Below are 20,617 nucleotides of genomic sequence, written 5' to 3' on the forward strand. Positions count from 1 at the left end.
TCATACATCAGGTTTCTAAGATGCTATTGTGATTATACCACTTTCTCCCTGTGTACATTCTTCTTCTTCAAATCAGGACATTGGGGGAAAGGCCCCTGTGTCTCTCACTGTTTTAGTAGATGCTTTCATATATAGTTCAATATTATCTTTACGTGTGGTCGGTCTCAGAATTCAACTCCTTTTCATATTAGGCCAGTGATTTAGATGTGAATATTTTTTTTTTCTGTCTAAAGATCTAAATTGTATTCTCCGTCTTTACAGGCACACTGTACTGGTAAAGATAAATCTCTACTGTATATACCAGTACTCTAAATACCTGTAATAGAGTAAGATTTTCTACAATACTTCTTCATTACTTGTAAAATAATGAAAAACAAATTACAATAATCATACTTTTTAATACATTTTTTTAAATAAATGTCACAAATCAGTAAATAGCAAACATATTTGGTATCCCTGTAATTGTAAAAACACATACAATACAGTGAAAAGATTATGTTGATTGGTAAATAGGGGAAAAATGCAGACTTTTTTTCTCCATTACATCCATAAAAATAGTTTGTTTTTTTTCTTCATCTTTATTAGTATTAAAATATATAACTATAAATCCATAAAAAAAACATTTATTTTATTAATTTATATAGCGCCATTAATTCCACAGTGCTTTACAGACACTATCTGCACTGCCCCCATTGGGGCTCGCAATCCAGATTCCCTATCAGTATGTCTTTAGTGTGTGGGATGAAACCGGAGAATCCGGAGGAAACCCACGCAAACCCGGGGAGAACCTACAAACTCCTTGCAGATGTTGTCCTTGGTGAGATTTGAATCCAGGACCCCAGCGCTGCAAAGCTGCAGTGCTAACCACTGAGCCACCATGCTGCCTTATATCAATATAAATACCCCAACATCATTAATATCAAATTCATACTCACATTACAGCAATCCAATAACATATGTAATGTTTTTCCCAATGTCTCTTTACATGTTGAACATATATTCTATGAAATGTTACTATTCTATATGGAGTGCAAAAGCTCTATATAAAATAAATATTTGCATTAGTCTACGTCATGTAGTTGAGGAAAGACTTTATCCCATAGATTTTTTGTTACATCACCACCTTCTCTTTCTCATTTCATTCGAATATCCCTAAGAATATCACCATCTTTTTTTACTCGAAATTTCCTTATACAATTTAGACATAATACCTCTCATATTTCTCTGTTTCTCCAAAAATTCCATTACACCATTATCTCCCACTCACTTTTTTTGTATGGCCTTACTTAATTTTACATACCTGAAAAAAATTATATCTTGGCAACCCAAGATCCTGGGTCTCATTTATCAAAACTCTCAAACAGAAAAACAGGATTTTTTTATGGTAACAACCAACAATAGCACAACTTTAATTTGTGAAATCAAATAGGTTTGCCAAGAAATTGCTAAATAGTGAATACTGTAGTGCGGCGGTGTTCACACATTGCGATTTAACAGGTAGTGACCCAAGAATGTCCAACTTAAAGTTTTTCTTATCCAAAAAACTCACACAATGAAGGCAGCTTTATCCTCTGGATCACAGCCGGGTTGTCCACAATAGTCCGTACAAACAAAACACCGTTGCTGTGGGCGATTGCACCGCCGTATCACGCCGAGGTGTGTCAGAAGCTTTGCCTTCCTGGGGCTCTGTGTTCACTTCACACAGGCCTCTATAGTACAGAGCCTCCTGCTCTGCAGCTTGCAAACCAAATACTGACACGCCCAGACCTTTGCTGCAGGTTTTTAAATGGAATCTGTGGCCATGAGCCACTTGTAAGACCCAGCTAGAGGGAATGAACTGCCCCACTGCCACCTGTAGTTCACTCCCAAAATAAAAGCCCATGCCGGGTTTTCTTAAATCCAACTTAGCCAAATAGCTTGACCAAGTTCAAACTTTACTTTTATTCTGCATTGCTACCACAGCTGTGTCAGTGATTGCAATGCACTCCAGAAGGTTCAATAAGCATATATGCACATCCTAGGAGACACATATCGTCCCTCGCATATGATCTCTCTCACTGCCTCACAATACATTATGAAAAAAAAATTTCAAATACACTTCAAATGTGAGGATAATCCCAAATTGAACATAAGGATCTATTCCTAAGAAGAGAGGCTTTCTTGCTAAAAAGTTTGTAATATCATAGGGCAATTTATTAAATTCGAAAAAACTACTCACAACTAGTGTTGAGCATTCCGATACTGAAATATCGGGTATCGGCCGATATTCGCGGTATCGGAATTCCGATACTTAATTCCGATACTATTGCAATATCGTATACCGGAATCGGAAGTTCCCATAATGCAATGAGACATTTTCATTTTATTCAGCCAATGAGGATCCTAAGAAGTGTGGGCACATCCTGTTAGGCATGTAGGCATCTTAACTAATGGCATGGCTGTGATTGGCTGCTGAAATGATGTCATGATGCACTATAAAAGCCACCGCCGCCATTTTGAGCTCACTCTGCTGTGAATTCAGTTAGGGATAGGACGCTGTTGTTCTGAGGGACAGTTTTAGCTACCTATTTGCTCTATACTGCTTTACCCAAGCTACTTTCTAAATCACTGTGCCTTGCAGTGCTAGTGCACAGTTCCCTGTGCTGTTCACCGCTATCTGCAAGGTCTGTGTGTGTGAGTGCAGCTCACCCTGTAGTGTGTGCTTCAGCCAAGTCTGGTTGTAGTGCACTCAGTGTGTGTCACTGCCTCATACATTGTCCTTTTTTGCCAATTCATAATTTTTCCTGATATCTCCTATTAGTGTGGTGGTTCCATCTGTATTCAGCTAAATTGGTTCCAAACACACTATATAGGAGTAGATAGAGAAATTTTTTTCCGTCTTGCAGCACTAGTGCACAGTGCTCTGCATCTGTACTGTTCACCGCTGTCTGCAAGGTCTGGTGTGTGAGTGCAGCTCACCCTGTAGTGTGTGCTTCAACCCCGTCTGGTTGTAGTGCACTCAGTGTGTGTCACTGCCTCATACATTGTCCTTTATTGCCAATTCATAATTTTTCCTGATATCTCCTATTAGTGTGGTGGTTCCATCTGTATTCAGCTAAATTGGTTCCAAACACACTATATAGGAGTAGATAGAGAAATTTTTTTCCGTCTTGCAGCACTAGTGCACAGTGCTCTGCATCTGTACTGTTCACCGCTGTCTGCAAGGTCTGGTGTGTGAGTGCAGCTCACCCTGTAGTGTGTGCTTCAACCCCGTCTGGTTGTAGTGCACTCAGTGTGTGTCACTGCCTCATACATTGTCCTTTATTGCCAATTCATAATTTTTCCTGATATCTCCTATTAGTGTGGTGGTTCCATCTGTATTCAGCTAAATTGGTTCCAAACACACTATATAGGAGTAGATAGAGAATTTTTTTTCCGTCTTGCAGCACTAGTGCACAGTGCTCTGCATCTGTACTGTTCACCGCTGTCTGCAAGGTCTGGTGTGTGAGTGCAGCTCACCCTGTAGTGTGTGCTTCAACCCCGTCTGGTTGTAGTGCACTCAGTGTGTGTCACTGCCTCATACATTGTCCTTTATTGCCAATTCATAATTTTTCCTGATATCTCCTATTAGTGTGGTGGTTCCATCCATATTCAGCTAAATTGATTCCAAACACACTATATAGGAGTAGATAGAGGAGCCTTTCTGCAGCATTGGGCCCTGCAGCCCCAGCCAGATTAGTATTAGCCTATTTTTTGCAGCCTCATCTATTGCATTGTAGGTTACCTTCCTACATTGTAATAGCTACAAAAAGTTTGTGATACTATCGTTATTACATCTTTAGGCACATCCAGTGTCTTTTTGTGACAAAAAAAACCTAAATAAAGTTCACCAAACACTCCACTTTACAGTTGTGTAGGCCACATTAGCTCATATTAAAGTCTAGTCCACACTTTATAAAATTAGTGTTTCTTATACCTGTTAGCAGCTGTTCAGGAATAAGCACACTAAGCCCTTAGTACTTTTCTGCCTATCTTTATCAGTCTACCAAGATGAAGAAGGCAGGGAGTAAGGCATGTGGTCGTGGTCGTGGGCGTGGGCGTGGAGTTTCTGCAGGGAGAGGACGTGAGGATTCTGTGCCTGCAGGGAGAGGACGTGGGGATTCTGTGCCTGCTGCGGGCACCAGTGACTCAGCATCCCCCAGTTTTACCAGGGAACAGTCCTTTATGCGCAGCTTTGTAGGAGCTAGCCGTACCCCACTGCTGCGCGAGGACCAAATTGAAGCCGTTGTCGGATGGATGGCAGCTAACGCATCGACTTCAATTAGTTCCAGATCCTCTCAGGTCCTGAGCACTGAAGAGCACCCATCTGTCTCTTCACCACCTGCCAAATTGCCCAGGCAGTCAGAGAGCCCTGGACAGGAGCCATCTCTACTTCTGTTCTCTGAATCTCTTGGCTTGGAAAGAGGGGGCCAGCCAAGCAGAATTCGAGAATTTGAAGAAGAGGTAGTATGCAGTGATGCGCAACCGTTTTGTCTCTCTGAATCTGAAGAGGCGGGTGGGCCAGTGCCTATGGTCAGCAGCACACCTCAGTACGCATCTGATGATGAGACTCAGGTGCCACTTTCTGGTGCGTACTGTGCTGTCGAGACTACCCAGGAGAAGCAGTTGTTTGAAGAGGGTGGTGTAGATGATGAGGTCCTTGACCCATCATGGCGTGAGGGACAGGAAGGTGGTGGGAGCAGCTCTGAGGAAGAGATTCCCCGAACGGCCCAAAAAGGAGGGAGAGGGAGGGGGCAGACTTGGTTGCCTGTAGCCTCCACTTCGGCACCCATTAGGAGCATGGCTCTTCCAAAATCCAAAGCGGGCGCTCCCAAGACTTGCAGTGCCTGGTCCTTTTTTGACACAGTTGCAGATGACATTTGCTTTGTCAAATGCAAGCTGTGTAATCAGAAGATGAAAAGAGGGAAAAGTGTCAGCAACCTCAATACCACAAATATGTGGAAACATGTGCGGACCAAGCACGTGGTGGAGTTACACAAACACACTGAAGACCTAGGCCAACCTACAGCGCCACCTACCACCTCTTCAGCTCGTGTTGTAGCCTCTTCCTCCAGCTCACACACAGCTGGTTCGGCTTCCTCACAGGATCGCCATGGAAGAATCTCTGGCACTGTTGTACAGAGACACAGTGTAATTCCACCCACAGCACCACTTTCCCAGTCATCCTCACACTCCCAGGCCAGTCTACAGCCATCGTTAGCACAGGCATGGGAGAAAAGGCGCCCATACTCGGCAAACCACCCCCGAGCACAGGCTCTGAATGCTGGCATTGCTAAACTACTGGCCCTTGAAATGCTATCATTCAGGCTGGTGGAGACTGACACATTCCGTAACTTTATGGCATTGGCAGTCCCACAATACAACGTGCCCAGCCGCTTTTATTTCAGCAGGCAAGCCGTCCCTGCCCTGCAACATCATGTGGAGGGAAAAATTAAACATGCGCTACAAAACGCCGTCAGTAGCAAGGTCCACCTGACCACTGATGCGTGGACCAGTAAGCATGGACAGGGACGATACCTTTCCCTCACTGCCCATTGGGTAAATGTTGTGGAGCCGGGTACAGATCTTGAGAGTGGCGCTGTACGTGTTCTGCCAACTCCAAGGATTGCAGGAATCCAGTCTGTACACATTGACTCCTCCTCATACTCCAGTTCCTCTGAATCAGCGCTGCAGGAGCCGTCACGGTCTACCTCCACATCGACCCGTGAACGGTTACCTGTTATGATGACCGATATGAGCACAGCCGTGGCCAAACGTCAACAGGCCGTATTAAAATTAATTTCTTTGGGGAATCGAAGCCACACAGCGCAGGAGCTCTGGAATGCCATCAAGCAGCAGAGTGACGTGTGGTTTGTGCCAGCGAATCTCCAGCCAGGCATGGTAGTGTGTGACAATGGCCGAAATCTGGTGGCAGCTCTGGGCCTAGGCAACCTCACTCACATCCCATGTCTGGCACATGTGCTCAACTTGGTCGTGCAGAGTTTTTTGAGGGACTATCCGGATCTTGATGCACTGCTTCACAAGGTCCGCATAGAGTGCGCTCACTTGCGGCGTTCCAGCAATGCAAGATCACGCATTGCAGCTCTGCAGCGCCGATTATGTCTTCCGGAACATCGCATCATATGTGACCTACCCACCAGGTGGAATTCAACGTTACATATGTTGGAGAGGTTGTGTGAGCAGCAGGCAGCAGTAATGGAGTACCAGCTGCAGCAGGCGCAAACAAGTCGCAGTGCGCGCCGTTCACACTTCACCACCACTGAGTGGGCCTCTATGAAGGACATTTGCCACGTTTTGCGTGCCTTCGATTATTCCACGCGGATGGCGAGTGCAGATGATGCACTAGTCAGCATGACTATCCCCCTTATCTGCCTGCTTGAAAAAACACTGCAAGCACTAAGGGACGAGGTTTTGGAAGAGGTGGAGGATGAGGAGTCACAAATGCCATCTGCTTCTCTACAGTCTGCGCAACGTGGTTCCTCACAAAGGCCTAGGCAGGGGACACTTTGTGAGGAGGATGAGGAGGAGTCAATGGATGAGGAAGACATCTGTCCAGAGGAGGGAGGTACACAATGCTCTAGTAGTCAGTATCTAGAGCGAGGGTGGGGTGATGCAGAGCAGGCAGAGATCACGCCTCAAGCAGGGGACAGCGTTTCTTGGCCAGTTGGCAGTCTGCAGCACATGGTTGATTTCATGCTGCAGTGCCTCAGAAACGACCGCCGCATCGCCCACATTCTCAACACGGCTGATTATTGGGTGTCCACCCTCCTAGATCCTCGCTACCGGGACAACTTACAAAGCCTCATAACACCATTGAACCGGGAGCGTAAAATGCGGGAGTACCAAGACGCACTGGTGCATTCCATCATGTTCTCCATTCCAACCGAGAGCAGTGCTGCTAGTGCTTTACAAAGCAGCTCAGTGCGTCGAGGCAGTGGAGGAAGCTCTGCACAAAGAGGGAGCAGAAGCAGCGCCTCAGCACAAGGCAAGACCAGTATGGCCGAAATGTGGCAAAGTTTTGTGTCCCCGCCGCCACAAATGTCTACACCATCACAGACAGCTCCAGTCAGCAGGAGGCAACGTTTCCGTCAGATGGTGACAGACTACATGTCTTGCCCTCTTAGTGTACTCCCAGACGGCTCTTCTCCCTTCAAGTTTTGGGTCTGTAAGCTGGATACATGGCCAGAGCTTAGTCAGTATGCACTGGAGGTGCTAGCTTGCCCTGCTGCTAGTGTATTATCGGAACGCGTCTTTAGTGCCGCAGGTGGTGTACTAACAGACCGTCGCATGCGACTATCCTCCGATAACGTTGACCGGCTTACTTTTCTCAAAATGAACAAGGCCTGGATCTCTCATGAATTTGCCAGTCCTCTTCCAGAATAAATAATTGGTTGGCAACAGTATCCAGGTCTCCTGTTCTGTTCATGTTTCTACCACCTGAACTGTAATCCCTGAGCTCCAACACCGCCAGTTGGCGCTCGGAAGTGCCGTCTGCACAGTCAACACTTGCTGCCGTGTTATTGGGGTTCAGTAACGTCAGCTGTTCTCCTGCTGTGCGGACGGCAATTTCTCCTGATTTGTCCACATCCACTGTACTACACATTTTAAAGTTGCTCGAATTACACCTCTGGCTCCTCTGTTTTCATTCTTATCCCTGGGCTCCAGCACCGCCAGTTGGCGCTCGGAAGTGCCGTCTGCACAGTCAACACTTGCTGCCGTGTTATTGGGGTTCAGTAACGTCAGCTGTTCTCCTGCTGTGCGGACGGCAATTTCTCCTGCTTTGTCCACATCCACTGTACTACACATTTTAAAGTTGCTCGAATTACACCTCTGGCTCCTCTGTTTTCATTCTTATCCCTGGGCTCCAGCACCGCCAGTTGGCGCTCGGAAGTGCCGTCTGCACAGTCAACACTTGCTGCCGTGTTATTGGGGTTCAGTAACGTCAGCTGTTCTCCTGCTGTGCGGACGGCAATTTCTCCTGCTTTGTCCACATCCACTGTACTACACATTTTAAAGTTGCTCGAATTACACCTCTGGCTCCTCTGTTTTCATTCTTATCCCTGGGCTCCAGCACCGCCAGTTGGCGCTCGGAAGTGCCGTCTGCACAGTCAACACTTGCTACCATGTTATTGGGGTTCAGTAACGTCAGCTGTTCCCCTGCTGTGTTCACGGCAATTTCTCCTGCTCTGTCCATATTCACTGTGCTACTTATTTAAAACTTGCTCCAATTACACCTCTGGCTCCTCCGTTTTTAGTATTTACCCTGGGCTCCAACACCGCCAGTTGGCGCTCGGAAGTGCTGTCTGCACAGTCAACACTTGCTGCCGTGTTATTGGGGTTCAGTAACGTCAGCTGTTCCCCTGCTGTGCGGACGGCAATTTCTCCTGCTCTGTCCACATTCTCACTACTACAGATTTTAAAGTTGCTCCAATTACACCTCTGGCTCCTCTGTTTTCATTCTTATCCCTGGGCTCCAGCACCGCCAGTTGGCGCTCGGAAGTGCTGTCTGCACAGTCAACACTTGCTACCATGTTATTGGGGTTCAGTAACGTCAGCTGTTCCCCTGCTGTGCGGACGGCAATTTCTCCTGCTCTGTCCACATTCTCACTACTACAGATTTTAAAGTTGCTCCAATTACACCTCTGGCTCCTCTGTTTTCATTCTTATCCCTGGGCTCCAGCACCGCCAGTTGGCGCTCGGAAGTGCCGTCTGCACAGTCAACACTTGCTGCCGTGTTATTGGGGTTCAGTAACGTCAGCTGTTCTCCTGCTGTGCGGACGGCAATTTCTCCTGATTTGTCCACATCCACTGTACTACACATTTTAAAGTTGCTCCAATTACTCCTCTGGCTCCTCTGTTTTCATTCTTATCCCTGGGCTCCAGCACCGCCAGTTGGCGCTCGGAAGTGCTGTCTGCACAGTCAACACTTGCTACCATGTTATTGGGGTTCAGTAACGTCAGCTGTTCCCCTGCTGTGCGGACGGCAATTTCTCCTGCTCTGTCCACATTCTCACTACTACAGATTTTAAAGTTGCTCCAATTACACCTCTGGCTCCTCTGTTTTCAGTATTATCCCTGAGCTCCAACACCGCCAGTTGGCGCACGGAAGTGCCGTCTGCACAGTCAACACTTGCTGCCGTGTTATTGGGGTTCAGTAACGTCAGCTGTTCTCCTGCTGTGCGGACGGCAATTTCTCCTGCTTTGTCCAAATCCACTGTACTACACATTTTAAAGTTGCTCGAATTACACCTCTGGCTCCTCTGTTTTCATTCTTATCCCTGGGCTCCAGCACCGCCAGTTGGCGCTCGGAAGTGCCGTCTGCACAGTCAACACTTGCTGCCGTGTTATTGGGGTTCAGTAACGTCAGCTGTTCTCCTGCTGTGCGGACGGCAATTTCTCCTGCTTTGTCCACATCCACTGTACTACACATTTTAAAGTTGCTCGAATTACACCTCTGGCTCCTCTGTTTTCATTCTTATCCCTGGGCTCCAGCACCGCCAGTTGGCGCTCGGAAGTGCCGTCTGCACAGTCAACACTTGCTACCATGTTATTGGGGTTCAGTAACGTCAGCTGTCCCCCTGCTGTGTTCACGGCAATTTCTCCTGCTCTGTCCATATTCACTGTGCTACTTATTTAAAACTTGCTCCAATTACACCTCTGGCTCCTCCGTTTTTAGTATTTACCCTGGGCTCCAACACCGCCAGTTGGCGCTCGGAAGTGCTGTCTGCACAGTCAACACTTGCTGCCGTGTTATTGGGGTTCAGTAACGTCAGCTGTTCTCCTGCTGTGCGGACGGCAATTTCTCCTGCTTTGTCCACATCCACTGTACTACACATTTTAAAGTTGCTCGAATTACACCTCTGGCTCCTCTGTTTTCATTCTTATCCCTGGGCTCCAGCACCGCCAGTTGGCGCTCGGAAGTGCCGTCTGCACAGTCAACACTTGCTGCGGTGTTATTGGGGTTCGGTAACGTCAGCTGTTCCCCTGCTGTGTTCACGGCAATTTCTCCTGCTCTGTCCATATTCACTGTGCTACTTATTTAAAACTTGCTCCAATTACACCTCTGGCTCCTCCGTTTTTAGTATTTACCCTGGGCTCCAATACCGCTAGTTGCTGCTCAGAAGTGCCGTCTGCACAGTCAACGCTTGCTCCAGTGTTATTGGGATTCAGTAACGTCAGCTGATCCCCAGCTGTGTGTCCGGCAAATTCTCCTGCTTTGTCCACATCCACTGTAGTACGGATTTAAAACCTCCTCCAAATACACCTCTGGCTCTTCTGTTTTTAGTATTTACCCTGGGCTCCAGCACCGCCAGCTGGTTCTCGGCAGTTCCATTGGCTCTTGTACCTTCTGCTACCCATCCGGGTTCCAGTACCGTCAGCTGGTTCTCGGCAGTGTCTTTGGCACGGGTACTCCCTCCTGCCCAGCCTGGTTCCAGCACGCCAGCTGTTTCCGGGTAGTGTCAACGTCACTTTGCCTCCAATGCGTTGTCCTGTCGTGTTGCGGTCGGGTTAGCCGACTCTATGGTGCCTGCAGTTTAGGTGACTCCTATGTGGGCTGCGGGATCTGGCAATGAAGGCTGGTTCCATAGTGCCAATAGGACAAGCACCCTCTGTAGGACTGTGGGTTTTGGTAACTGCGGCCGGCTCGCGGCCTTGAACTTTTTTTTTACATGGGTACCTTCTGCTACCCATCCGGGTTCCAGTACCGTCAGCTGGTTCTCGGCAGTGCCTTTGGATTAGGTGCCTCCTTCTCGGTATCCAAGTTCCACCAACGTCTGCTGGTCCTTGGTAGTGCTTTCTGGCACAGGTACCTCCTGCTTAGTAACCGAGTTCCAGTAACATCAGCTGGTCCTCGGTAGTTCCATTGGCTCTTGTACCTTCTGCTACCCATCCGGGTTCCAGTAACATCAGCTGGTCCTCGGTAGTTCCATTGGCTCTTGTACCTTCTGCTACCCATCCGGGTTCCAGTACCGTCAGCTGGTTCTCGGCAGTGCCTTTGGATTAGGTGCCTCCTTCTCGGTATCCAAGTTCCACCAACGTCTGCTGGTCCTTGGTAGTGCTTTCTGGCACAGGTACCTCCTGCTTAGTAACCGAGTTCCAGTAACATCAGCTGGTCCTCGGTAGTTCCATTGGCTCTTGTACCTTCTGCTATCCATCCGGGTTCCAGTACCGTCAGCTGGTCCTCGGTAGTTCCTCAGCTTTCTTGTACCTTCTGCTACATTTCCAAGTTCAAGCTTTTTGAAATGGTTCTTGGTAATCACTCTGGATCTCCCTGACGAGGACCCTGAAGACGAGGACCCTGAAGACCAACCCTAAGAAGACGAGGACCCCGAAGACAATGACCCTGAAGACGAGGACCCTGAAGACCACCCCGAAGAAGACGAGGACCCTGAAGACCACCCCGAAGAAGACGAGGACCCTGAAGACCACCCCGAAGAAGACGAGGACCCCGAAGACGAGGACCCAGAAGACCAACCCGAAGAAGACGAGGACCCCGAAGACGAGGACCCCCGAAGACGACGACCCTGAAGACCACCCCGAAGAAGACCAAGAAGATGACCCTGAAGAAGTTGACCAAGAAGACAAAGAAGAGAAGACAAGCACCAAGATACAGAAAAACAAGAGACAGAAAACCAAGAAGCAGAAATACAAGAAGCTGCAGAACAAAAAGCGGAAGAACATTAAGCATAAGACTAAAAATCAGAGCAAAAGATAATATCTAAATTATAAGCAGAAGATGACTAAGCAGTGTATGGGGGTGAGTCCGTTCCTCCTCGTGGTGCCCCTGGAAAAGACCTGCTGCTGCAGGCCAAACTGAACGCGGACAAATCCTGTTGTAAATCTTTTGTGACGGGCAGAACGAAAGGTGTAATGTCCAACCTTTTATAGATAACAACTACAGGAATGCCTGTCACAAATAAGAATATGATGAAGAAGAAGAATATGAAGAAGATGAAGAAGTAGAATATGAAGAATGTAAAAAAAAGAATAATACGAAGAAGGTGAAGAAGAAGAAGGTGAAGAAGAAGTGGATGAAAAAGATGCTGAGGATGATGAAGGAGAAAGTGTGGGAGAAGTAAAAAAGAAGGTGAAGAGCATGGAAGTAGTGAAACATAAATATCTGACAAAATATAAAAATACTTAACATAGTTAATATTTCCGTAACTCAGAACATAATAAAAAAATATTAATTCCTGCTATTCCATTTGACTGGGCTAAACCTCTATGCCTTTATTGTCTCCCCCACCTCCCCCAATACATTCTACATTATTCTTAGTTGTTTTCCTTCATGTAGAAATAACCTACAAGGAAAGAAAGGGTTTATTTTAATTCCGATATTTATGTCCCATTGACTTGCATTGGTTTCCGGTATCGGAATCGGCGATATCCGATACTTTTTCGGTATCGGTCCGATCCAATCCGATCCGATATTTCCCGATATCGGAAGGTATCGCTCAACACTACTCACAACTAATACATTTTAGGGGTTTTGCATTTTTCTTGATGATATTGGAATCATGTACTGTATCATGATGTATATCAAAGCTATAAAGAAGATTTTTGGAAATATAAAAAAGCTAAAAAATCCCTTTTTTATTTATTAAGGATTGATGAATTTGACAACAAAGTATTTGGTATGACTAAATCAGAGACTGAAAATATGGACCCACAACACAAGCTATTGCTTGAATGCACATACAGAGCTCTGGAAGATGCAGGCTATGCCTCCGAAACCATACATGGAAGTAACATTGGAGTCTTTATAGGTAAGAAAATTATTATAATAACATTTCCTAAAATATATAAATAAAAAAGTTTTCAAAGATAAGTAAGTTGCATAAACAACACTTTAGGGTACCATAAAGTTGGGCATCATTTGTCTAAACAGATGTTGTGATGAATCTGCACTTCACCGCCCGCCTAACGTCACTATTAGGTTAGACGGATCACGTGATAGGGATCCTCACTTTGCACCAACGTGACGTTCCGTACCCCTCGGGGACATGTAAGGTCAGATTGGTACAGTTTTACACAGACAGCCCCTGTCTTCACGGACTCAGGAAGGTACCAGGAGTGAGAAGAGGTGTCCCGCTCAGTCACTGATGTGGCACCACACTCACTCACACCCCTGACAGGTTGAGAGGCCCCTTTCACTAGCCCCAGTGAAACAGAACCTTATTAGCCCTGTAGAGCCACCACCAGTTCCTATTCGATATAAGCCCAGTCTGTTAACAGTAATTATATCGGGCCAGAAACCAGCTCCGGTAGTATGGGAAATTAAACCAAGCAACGGATGTGTGGTTTCGCGAATCAAGATAAAAGGGCAACCCAAGGTTAAATTATATTTTTAATTGCCTTAAGGGCACACTATATACACAAGGGTTATACATATATAATGGTCAGATATACTGTAAGGGGGAAGACCGGGGTGTAAGTACTTTCAGAACAAGGGACCTGAAACTTCCGGGGCCGTGCCTCAGGTTGCAGGGGAAAGACAGACTGCGAGCACAGGAGTAGTGTTGAGCCACCCCCGTAGTGTTCGAGTTCGGTTCGGTTCGTCGAACACCCGTGTGTTCGCCGAACTGTTCGTCGAACACCTTCGAACACCGTTAAAACCAATGGCAGGCAAACAAAAACACATAGAAACACATAGAAAACACCTTCAAAGGTGTCCAAAAGCTGACAAACTACTCAGAAGACACAACTAACACATGGAAAAGTGACAAGTACATATAGTCATGAGAAAAGAAAAGAGGTGGAGGAGTAAAAGGAGGGGGAGACACAGATATAGGCATGTCATGCCCTTCTAAAATCCAAAAAGTGAGAAGCCGACACGTTCAGTCCGCTCCTGCCCGTGCCACCTCCGTGTCGCCGGGTTTGTGCCAGAGCCGCGGTGAACCCTGACGGCCAGCCCCCCTCTCCCAATACTGGTGCCTGTCCGCTGGTGGGTCGAGCGAGCCCACCTGTGGTGGAGGCAGCTCTAAGCTTTTTAATTTAAATTGTCTCTCTAATTTGAATGAATACACTTAAAATCCATTTACAAGGATCTATTGGAGGGCAAGTCTCATGCCAGCAGCCGCGTAATTCCAGCTCCAGTAGCGTCCACTAAAGCTGCTGCAGTTAAAAAGCTTTTATAAGGATCGAGCTCGGCTGTCCACCGCAAGGCATCCTACTGCCAGTCCCAGCCCCTATGCCTTGGGGTGCCTCCTAATGCTCTTCACTGAGTATCCTGTGGTCCCGAAGCATTTGCTTTGAAAAAATTAAGTGTCCAAACTACAGGTGGTGTAGCTTGCTTAACAGCCGGGATAATCCGCTGACTAGCAGACACTGCTACTAGGCACAAAGTATTTCCTGGGCTAGATGCAGTTAAAAATTTGTAATTAGATACTCTCGTTGGATGCTGAGAAAGCATTCCATAGAGTCTCCTGGCACGCCATATATGATTCTCTTAAAAAGCTTGGGGTAGGGGTCTAGGGGACCCTTTTATAGCCAAAATCACGGCCCTGTATCGCAATACGTCACCTAGGCTGAAGATAAATGGAACTGTAGCACCCTGAGGGCTCTGTTGCTACAGAGGTATTGCACCTCACCCAGAGGTGTGATATCTCACTCTCAGGTAAGGATGGAGTGTGGATCAGGACCCGACACCTGCATGCATTACACCACATTGCCGTGGGGCAGGGTGACCAATATGCCCCTGAGATGGGCACGACAGTCCCTGTCCCTGGCTGGAGTGGGGGGAGGGAACACTGAGGAAGGGGAACCCTGTAGTGCAGGAGCAGGGAGGAAGCAGTTCCTGGGTGCATTGAGAAGGGAGTATAAAAGGTGGGCACCATCTTAGTTCAGTGCAGAGAAGTCTGAGCAGAAGTGGCAGGGAGCAGGGGCTCTGCATGAGCTCTGCTCCGGAGGCGGGCCTAGTAACAGAGGCCCAGGCCTGGAAGAGGGAGAAGGAAGGAAGAGGAGCGGAGAAGGCTCCAGGAACGAGGAACGAAGGGATCCCAGGGGTGCGGATGGGCGAGTCGCCACCGCACGCCCGAATCCACCTGCGTGGAGGGGTCAGGCCAAACGGGGAGACCGGTCCCCGAAACTAGTGGAGGCAGGAAACGACCCTCAGCTAGAAACCGGAGGCTGTGACATTTTATGTGGCGCAGCCCCTCGCTACACCCGCTAGGAGGGCAGCACATAGGGTCAGGGAAACTGGCGCCAAGTTTACCAAGAGGAGGCCCGAGGCAGCCGGACAGAAGGGTTGGTAAGAAAGGCCAGACAAAGGACACACAAAGGGGGTCCTGTGAAGCGCTCCAAAGTTATCTGGGAGTTGTCTGAGCCCCTCACCTGGTGAGCACAGTACGACGTGGGCAGCCGTTACCTGCAGACGTGGTCTGGATAATAAGAACTGTGAGTAAAGGCAATGGACTGCATCACTGACTCCGTGTCGTTACTGCTGCTGCCCTGCACCATCACCCCCATCCTCCGCATACACTGCCCTGAGGCTATACTCCTCCCGTGGGGAGTTATGCTATGCTCTGCTGCACCCATAACACCAGCCTCAGCGGTCTGCCCTGCAGCGGCGGTTCACTCTGACCGCAATCCATGGGTGGCGTAGTCGGACATTTAAACATCAAAACCACATAAATAGTTCCGCCACTGGTTTGACCACCCTGAGCCACGGAACCGGGTCGCCGCCACGAAGACTACAACCACCAGCATCCACCAAAAAGGGTCCGGCTCCGGGTGTCCCAAGGCCCAGGGGGTGCATCAGAACATTTTCATCACCTTTCACAATCACCAATGGGACAAGGCAGGGATGTCCTCTGTCCCCTCTCTTATACATCCTAGTGACGGAGCACCTGCTCTCATCAATTCGCCATAACCCCAATATTAGGTGGATTGAGGTGGGAGGCACCGAGTACAAGTGCTCTCTATTTGCTGATGATGTACTAGTATATATCACTCAATCACATATATCCATCCATGCTGTTATGGCTGAAATAGATCACTTTGTTACATGGTCAAATTTTAAAATCAATGCAGCGAAGTCTGAGGCCCTCGATGTCTCCCTCCCCAAATCCATATAGGATTCCATCCAGTCCAACTTTCCCTTTGCCTGGCCCTCACAGGGTATCAAATACTTAGGAATTCCTATTCATAGAGACCTCTCCCATCTATGTTATCTTAATTTTGGGCCCTTTATTGAACAACTCCATACAGACCACGGTTGGCAAGTTAGAACTGTAAGATTCACTACGTGAACCACTGGTGTTTTGTGGAAAAGCACATGTACACTGTGTTCCAAATTATTATGCAAAAAGTGTTTAGGAGTGATAAGGAAAGAATTTGTTTGTTTGTCAGTTAAACTCATTGATGGTGATGTGTGTCAGGGCTCTTTATATCATTGTAAGCAATTGCAGACACCTGTGCTAATTAGTTTGGCAGGTGTGTCCAATGAAAGGCAAGACTACTTAAGAAGGCTGTCTCACATTATTAAGCAGCCTACATTTTCTGCCAAAATGGGAAAGAAAAAGGATGTGTCGGCTGCTGAGAAGCAACAAATTGTGGAGTGTTTAGATCAAGGCATGACTACAATCAACATTGTGCGATGATCAGGATGAAGTGTCTTGGCAATCAAGAAGTAAGTAGCTGATTCACAGTACACACGTGTGCGTGCTGATAAGGGCAAATTGAGGACTCTTTCCTACAGGCAATTACGTCAGGTTAAAAGAGCAGCGGCAAAAAAGGCTTGTCATAGCAGCAGACAAGTTTTTGAAGCTGCTGGTGCCTCCAACGTCCCCCGAACAACAAGATGCAGGGTCCTTCAGAGGTTTGCAGCTGTGCATATGCCATCCTGTCGACCTCCTCTATCCACTTCACACAAGCAGAAATGGCTCCAGTGGGCCAAACATTACATGAAGACTGATTTCAAAACTGTTTTGTTCACGGATGAGTGCCGTGCAGCGCTCGATGGTCCAGATGGATGGAGTGGAGGATGGCTGGTTGATGGACACCCCACGCAAACACGGCTACAGCGCCAACAAGGAGGAGGTGGAGTAATGTTTTGGGCTGGAATCATGGGGAGAGAGATTGTCGGCCCCTTTAGGATCCCTGAAGGCGCTAAAGATGAACTCCATAATGTATGTGGATTTTCTCAAACAGCACTTCCTGCCATGGTTCAAGAAGAAGAACCATGTATTTCACAGCAAGATCATTTTTTTGCATGATAATGCACCATCTCATGCTGCACATAAAACATCTGCATCTCTGGCTGATATGGGCATAAAAGGGGACAAACTTATGGTGTGACCCCCATGCTCCCCTGACCTCTACCCCATTCAGAACCTCTGGAGCATCATCAAAAGGAGTGTCTATGATGGCGGGAGGCAGTTCACATCTAAGCAACAGCTCTGGGAGGGTATTCTGTCCTCATGCAAAACAATTGAAGCAGAAACCATCCAAAACCTGACAAATTCAATGGACGAGAGAGTTCAGAAGCTCCTTTCGAACAAGGGGTCCTATGTGAAAATGTAACATCACCTAGAATAAAGTTTTGAGTTGAAAACTGTTTGATTTCAGTTTCTAATAACCTGCTAATGCTTATAATTTCAAAAATTACCATTTTTTTGGTCTTTATTAAAATGAAAAGGTTGATCGAAAAGTTTGGGGGATCTAAGAGTGTGGCAACCCAGTAGTCATGATTATTTCGAATTCTGACAATATGAGGGTCATGTTGCAGGTAGTGCAGCAAAAAGGCACTTATGTGTCTTGCGCATCTCGGAGCCCCAAAATTATTTTCCGGGCTAGATGCAGCTAAAAATTATTATTAATTTTAAATCTGGTGGAGCTTAGTATTGATGGGCTAATAGGATCAGTGCTGCACACTGCTACAAAGCCCAAATTATTTTCCAGTCAAGATACAGATAAACATGATTAGTAATTTGAAAGCTTAAAACGGTTGGTAGGGTGATTCCACAAAATTGATGTTACCAGCAGATACTGTGGTTCTGTTACGGTTTGAGTGCTGAACACTTGACGGTCCCACGGTTGGCAAGTTGGAACTGTGAGATTCACTACGTGCACCACTGGTGTTTTGTGGAAAAGCACATGTAAGATTCTGCAACAGTCTCTGCTGATACTCCTGCATGCGTGCATCCCTTTCTATGGCAGGAATAATTTCTGCAAATTTACTTTTGTACCGGGGATCTAACAGTGTGGCAACCCAGTAGTCAGGATTATTTTTAATTCTCACAATTCGAGGGTCATGTTGCAGGTAGTGCAGCAAGAAGGCACTCATGTGTGTTGCGCATCCAGGAGCACCAAGTCCCTGTTGTGTTGGTGGCGAGGTAACAATCATGCTTCCTTCCTCTGTCCTCTCCCCCCAACCTCGCACAACAGAAATGTGATCAAGGTCTCCCTCATCTGATGAGTCTTCCATCAGTTCGTCCTCCACTTCTTCCTGGGCTCCTGCACCTTCCTCACTAGTTTGGCTGCTACCATGCGCCCTGGTAAAACCATCTCCCCCACCCTCACATGCCTGCCGCCTTGGTGCTGCCGACCGTCTGGACCTTGCAGATGTTAGCCCTTCCGCATACAACTCCTCCTCCTCTACTTCCTCCACCTCCTCTTGTGCCACCACCTGACTCCAAATTCTGTTTAACATGTGCTCCAGCATGTAAATCACCGGAATAGTCATGCTGATAATGGCATCGTCAGCACTAAACATCTTCGTCGCCATTTCAAAACTGTGCAGAAGGGTGCATAGGTCCCTGATCTGAGACCACTCCTCCAGCGTGATTTGCCCCACCTCCGGATCTCGTTGGCCCAGGCTATACGTCAGAACGTATTGCACCAGGGCTTGTCGGTGCTGCCACAGTCGCTGCAACATGTGCAGAGTTGAATTCCACCGGGTAGGCACATCGCATTTTAGCCGGTGAAGTGGCAGGCCCAACGACTTCTGTAGAGATGTAAGTCGCTGAGCTGCGGGATGCGAACGGCGGAAGTGAGCACACAGCGACCGTGCCCTCTGCAGAAGGCCATCTAGTCTGGGATAGTGGGCTAAAAATTGCTGGACAACCAGGTTCAACACGTGAGCCACGTGTGTGACATTGCCCCGGCGAAGGGCCGCACCCAGGTTTGCAGCATTGTCGCACACGGCCTTCCCTGGTTTCAGGTCCAGTGGAGACAACCATTCATGAAATTGGTTCTCCAGAGCTGACCACAACTCCTCAGCTGTGTGACTCACATTTCCCAGACATTTCAAAGTAAAAACCGCCTGATGACGTTGAGCCCTACTGCCAGCATAGTAAGGAGGTGTGCAGGATCCTTTCTGTGCAGTTAGAAAGCTTGTGGCATGACCAGACAGGCTTTGGGTGCAGGTGGAAGACCGAGAGGAGGTTGAGGAGGCAGAAGCAGTGGAGGAACTTTGACATAAAGAGGATTGACGCACAACTCGTGGGGACGGCAAGACTTGGACAGCAGCCCCTTGTCCTGCTGTCACCATAGTTACCCAGTGCCCAGTCAGCGACATGTAACGCCCCTGTCCATGCCTACTCGTCCAAGTGTCTGTGGTGAAATGCACCCTGTCACACACAGAGTTTCTCAAAGAAGCGGTGATGTTGTGTGCGACATGCTGGTGGAGCGCAGGCACACCTTTCTTTGAGAAGTATTGCCGACTGGGCATCTGGTACTGGGGCACTGCGACCGACATAAGGTCTCGAAAATCCTCTGTGTCCACCAGGCGGAAAGGCAGCATTTCTGTAGCCAAGAGCTTGCAGATGGTGAAATTCAACCTCTTAGCTTTCTCATGGCTAGGAGGAAATGGTCTTTTACTTGTCCACATCTGAGGGACCGAGGGCTGGCTATTGTGCTTAGACGGGGTTGATAAGGGTGTCCCCGGCAAACTGCCGGTCTGTGAGGAAGATGCAGGCGGACATGTTAGGTTGCCTTGATCCAAAGGTGGTGCTATCGATGTCGGACAGCGCTCAACACCAGCTGGTGTTACCACCTCCAAAGAAAATGATGACCTGCCAATCACGCTGGCTGTTGCGGGTAAAGAGGTGGCAGGTCTGCGCCCCAAAACAGGTGTGACTGCTGTCCCCCCAGTCACAGAGGATGAAGAGGCCGCGAATGCACAAGATATGGCAGACGGTAGTTGGCCCGGCCGGCTAGGCCGCATTGTAGCACACTGAGCTTCCCACTGCAACTTATGCTTCATGTCCATGTGCCGGTTCATGCATGAAGTACTCAAACTATGTATTTTTTGGCCTCTACTTAGCTTTTGCTGACAAATGTTACAGATAACACGAGTTGGGTCATCTTTATCGATCTGAAAAAATGCCCAGGCTATGCAAGGCTTAGCACCCATACGACCTGAAGAGCCACCACGACTTGTGGTGAGAGGCAGAGTTGTGTTTGAGGATGCAGTTGTTGACGTGCTTCCAGTACTACGTCTCTGTCCAGGAAGGCGCAACCTGACCTCGTCGTCACTAGCATCTTCCTCCACCTCCTCTGCTGACCTCATCTCTTGGCTGACTGTGGGTTGACAGTAAGTGGGATCTCCAACCTCATCATCATCACCCTGTGCGTT

The 20,617-nt window shown here is 47.8% G+C and overlaps 1 protein-coding gene across 1 annotated transcript in view; it reads left to right on the forward strand.

The window, feature by feature from the left end:
* The window catches only part of LOC141265030 (mycolipanoate synthase-like), a 121,876-nt gene that overhangs the window by 14,850 nt on the left and 86,409 nt on the right, over positions 1-20,617 (forward strand). The window contains exon 4 of the mRNA XM_073677571.1: positions 12,646-12,806. Coding sequence (XP_073533672.1) covers positions 12,646-12,806 — 161 coding nt within the window. The remainder of the gene's footprint in view (positions 1-12,645; positions 12,807-20,617) is intronic.

Source organism: Phyllobates terribilis, unplaced genomic scaffold (assembly GCF_046119375.1).
Source record: "Phyllobates terribilis strain yellow unplaced genomic scaffold, ASM4611937v1 Scaffold_4__5_contigs__length_816908805, whole genome shotgun sequence".
Lineage (NCBI taxonomy): Eukaryota > Metazoa > Chordata > Amphibia > Anura > Dendrobatidae > Phyllobates > Phyllobates terribilis.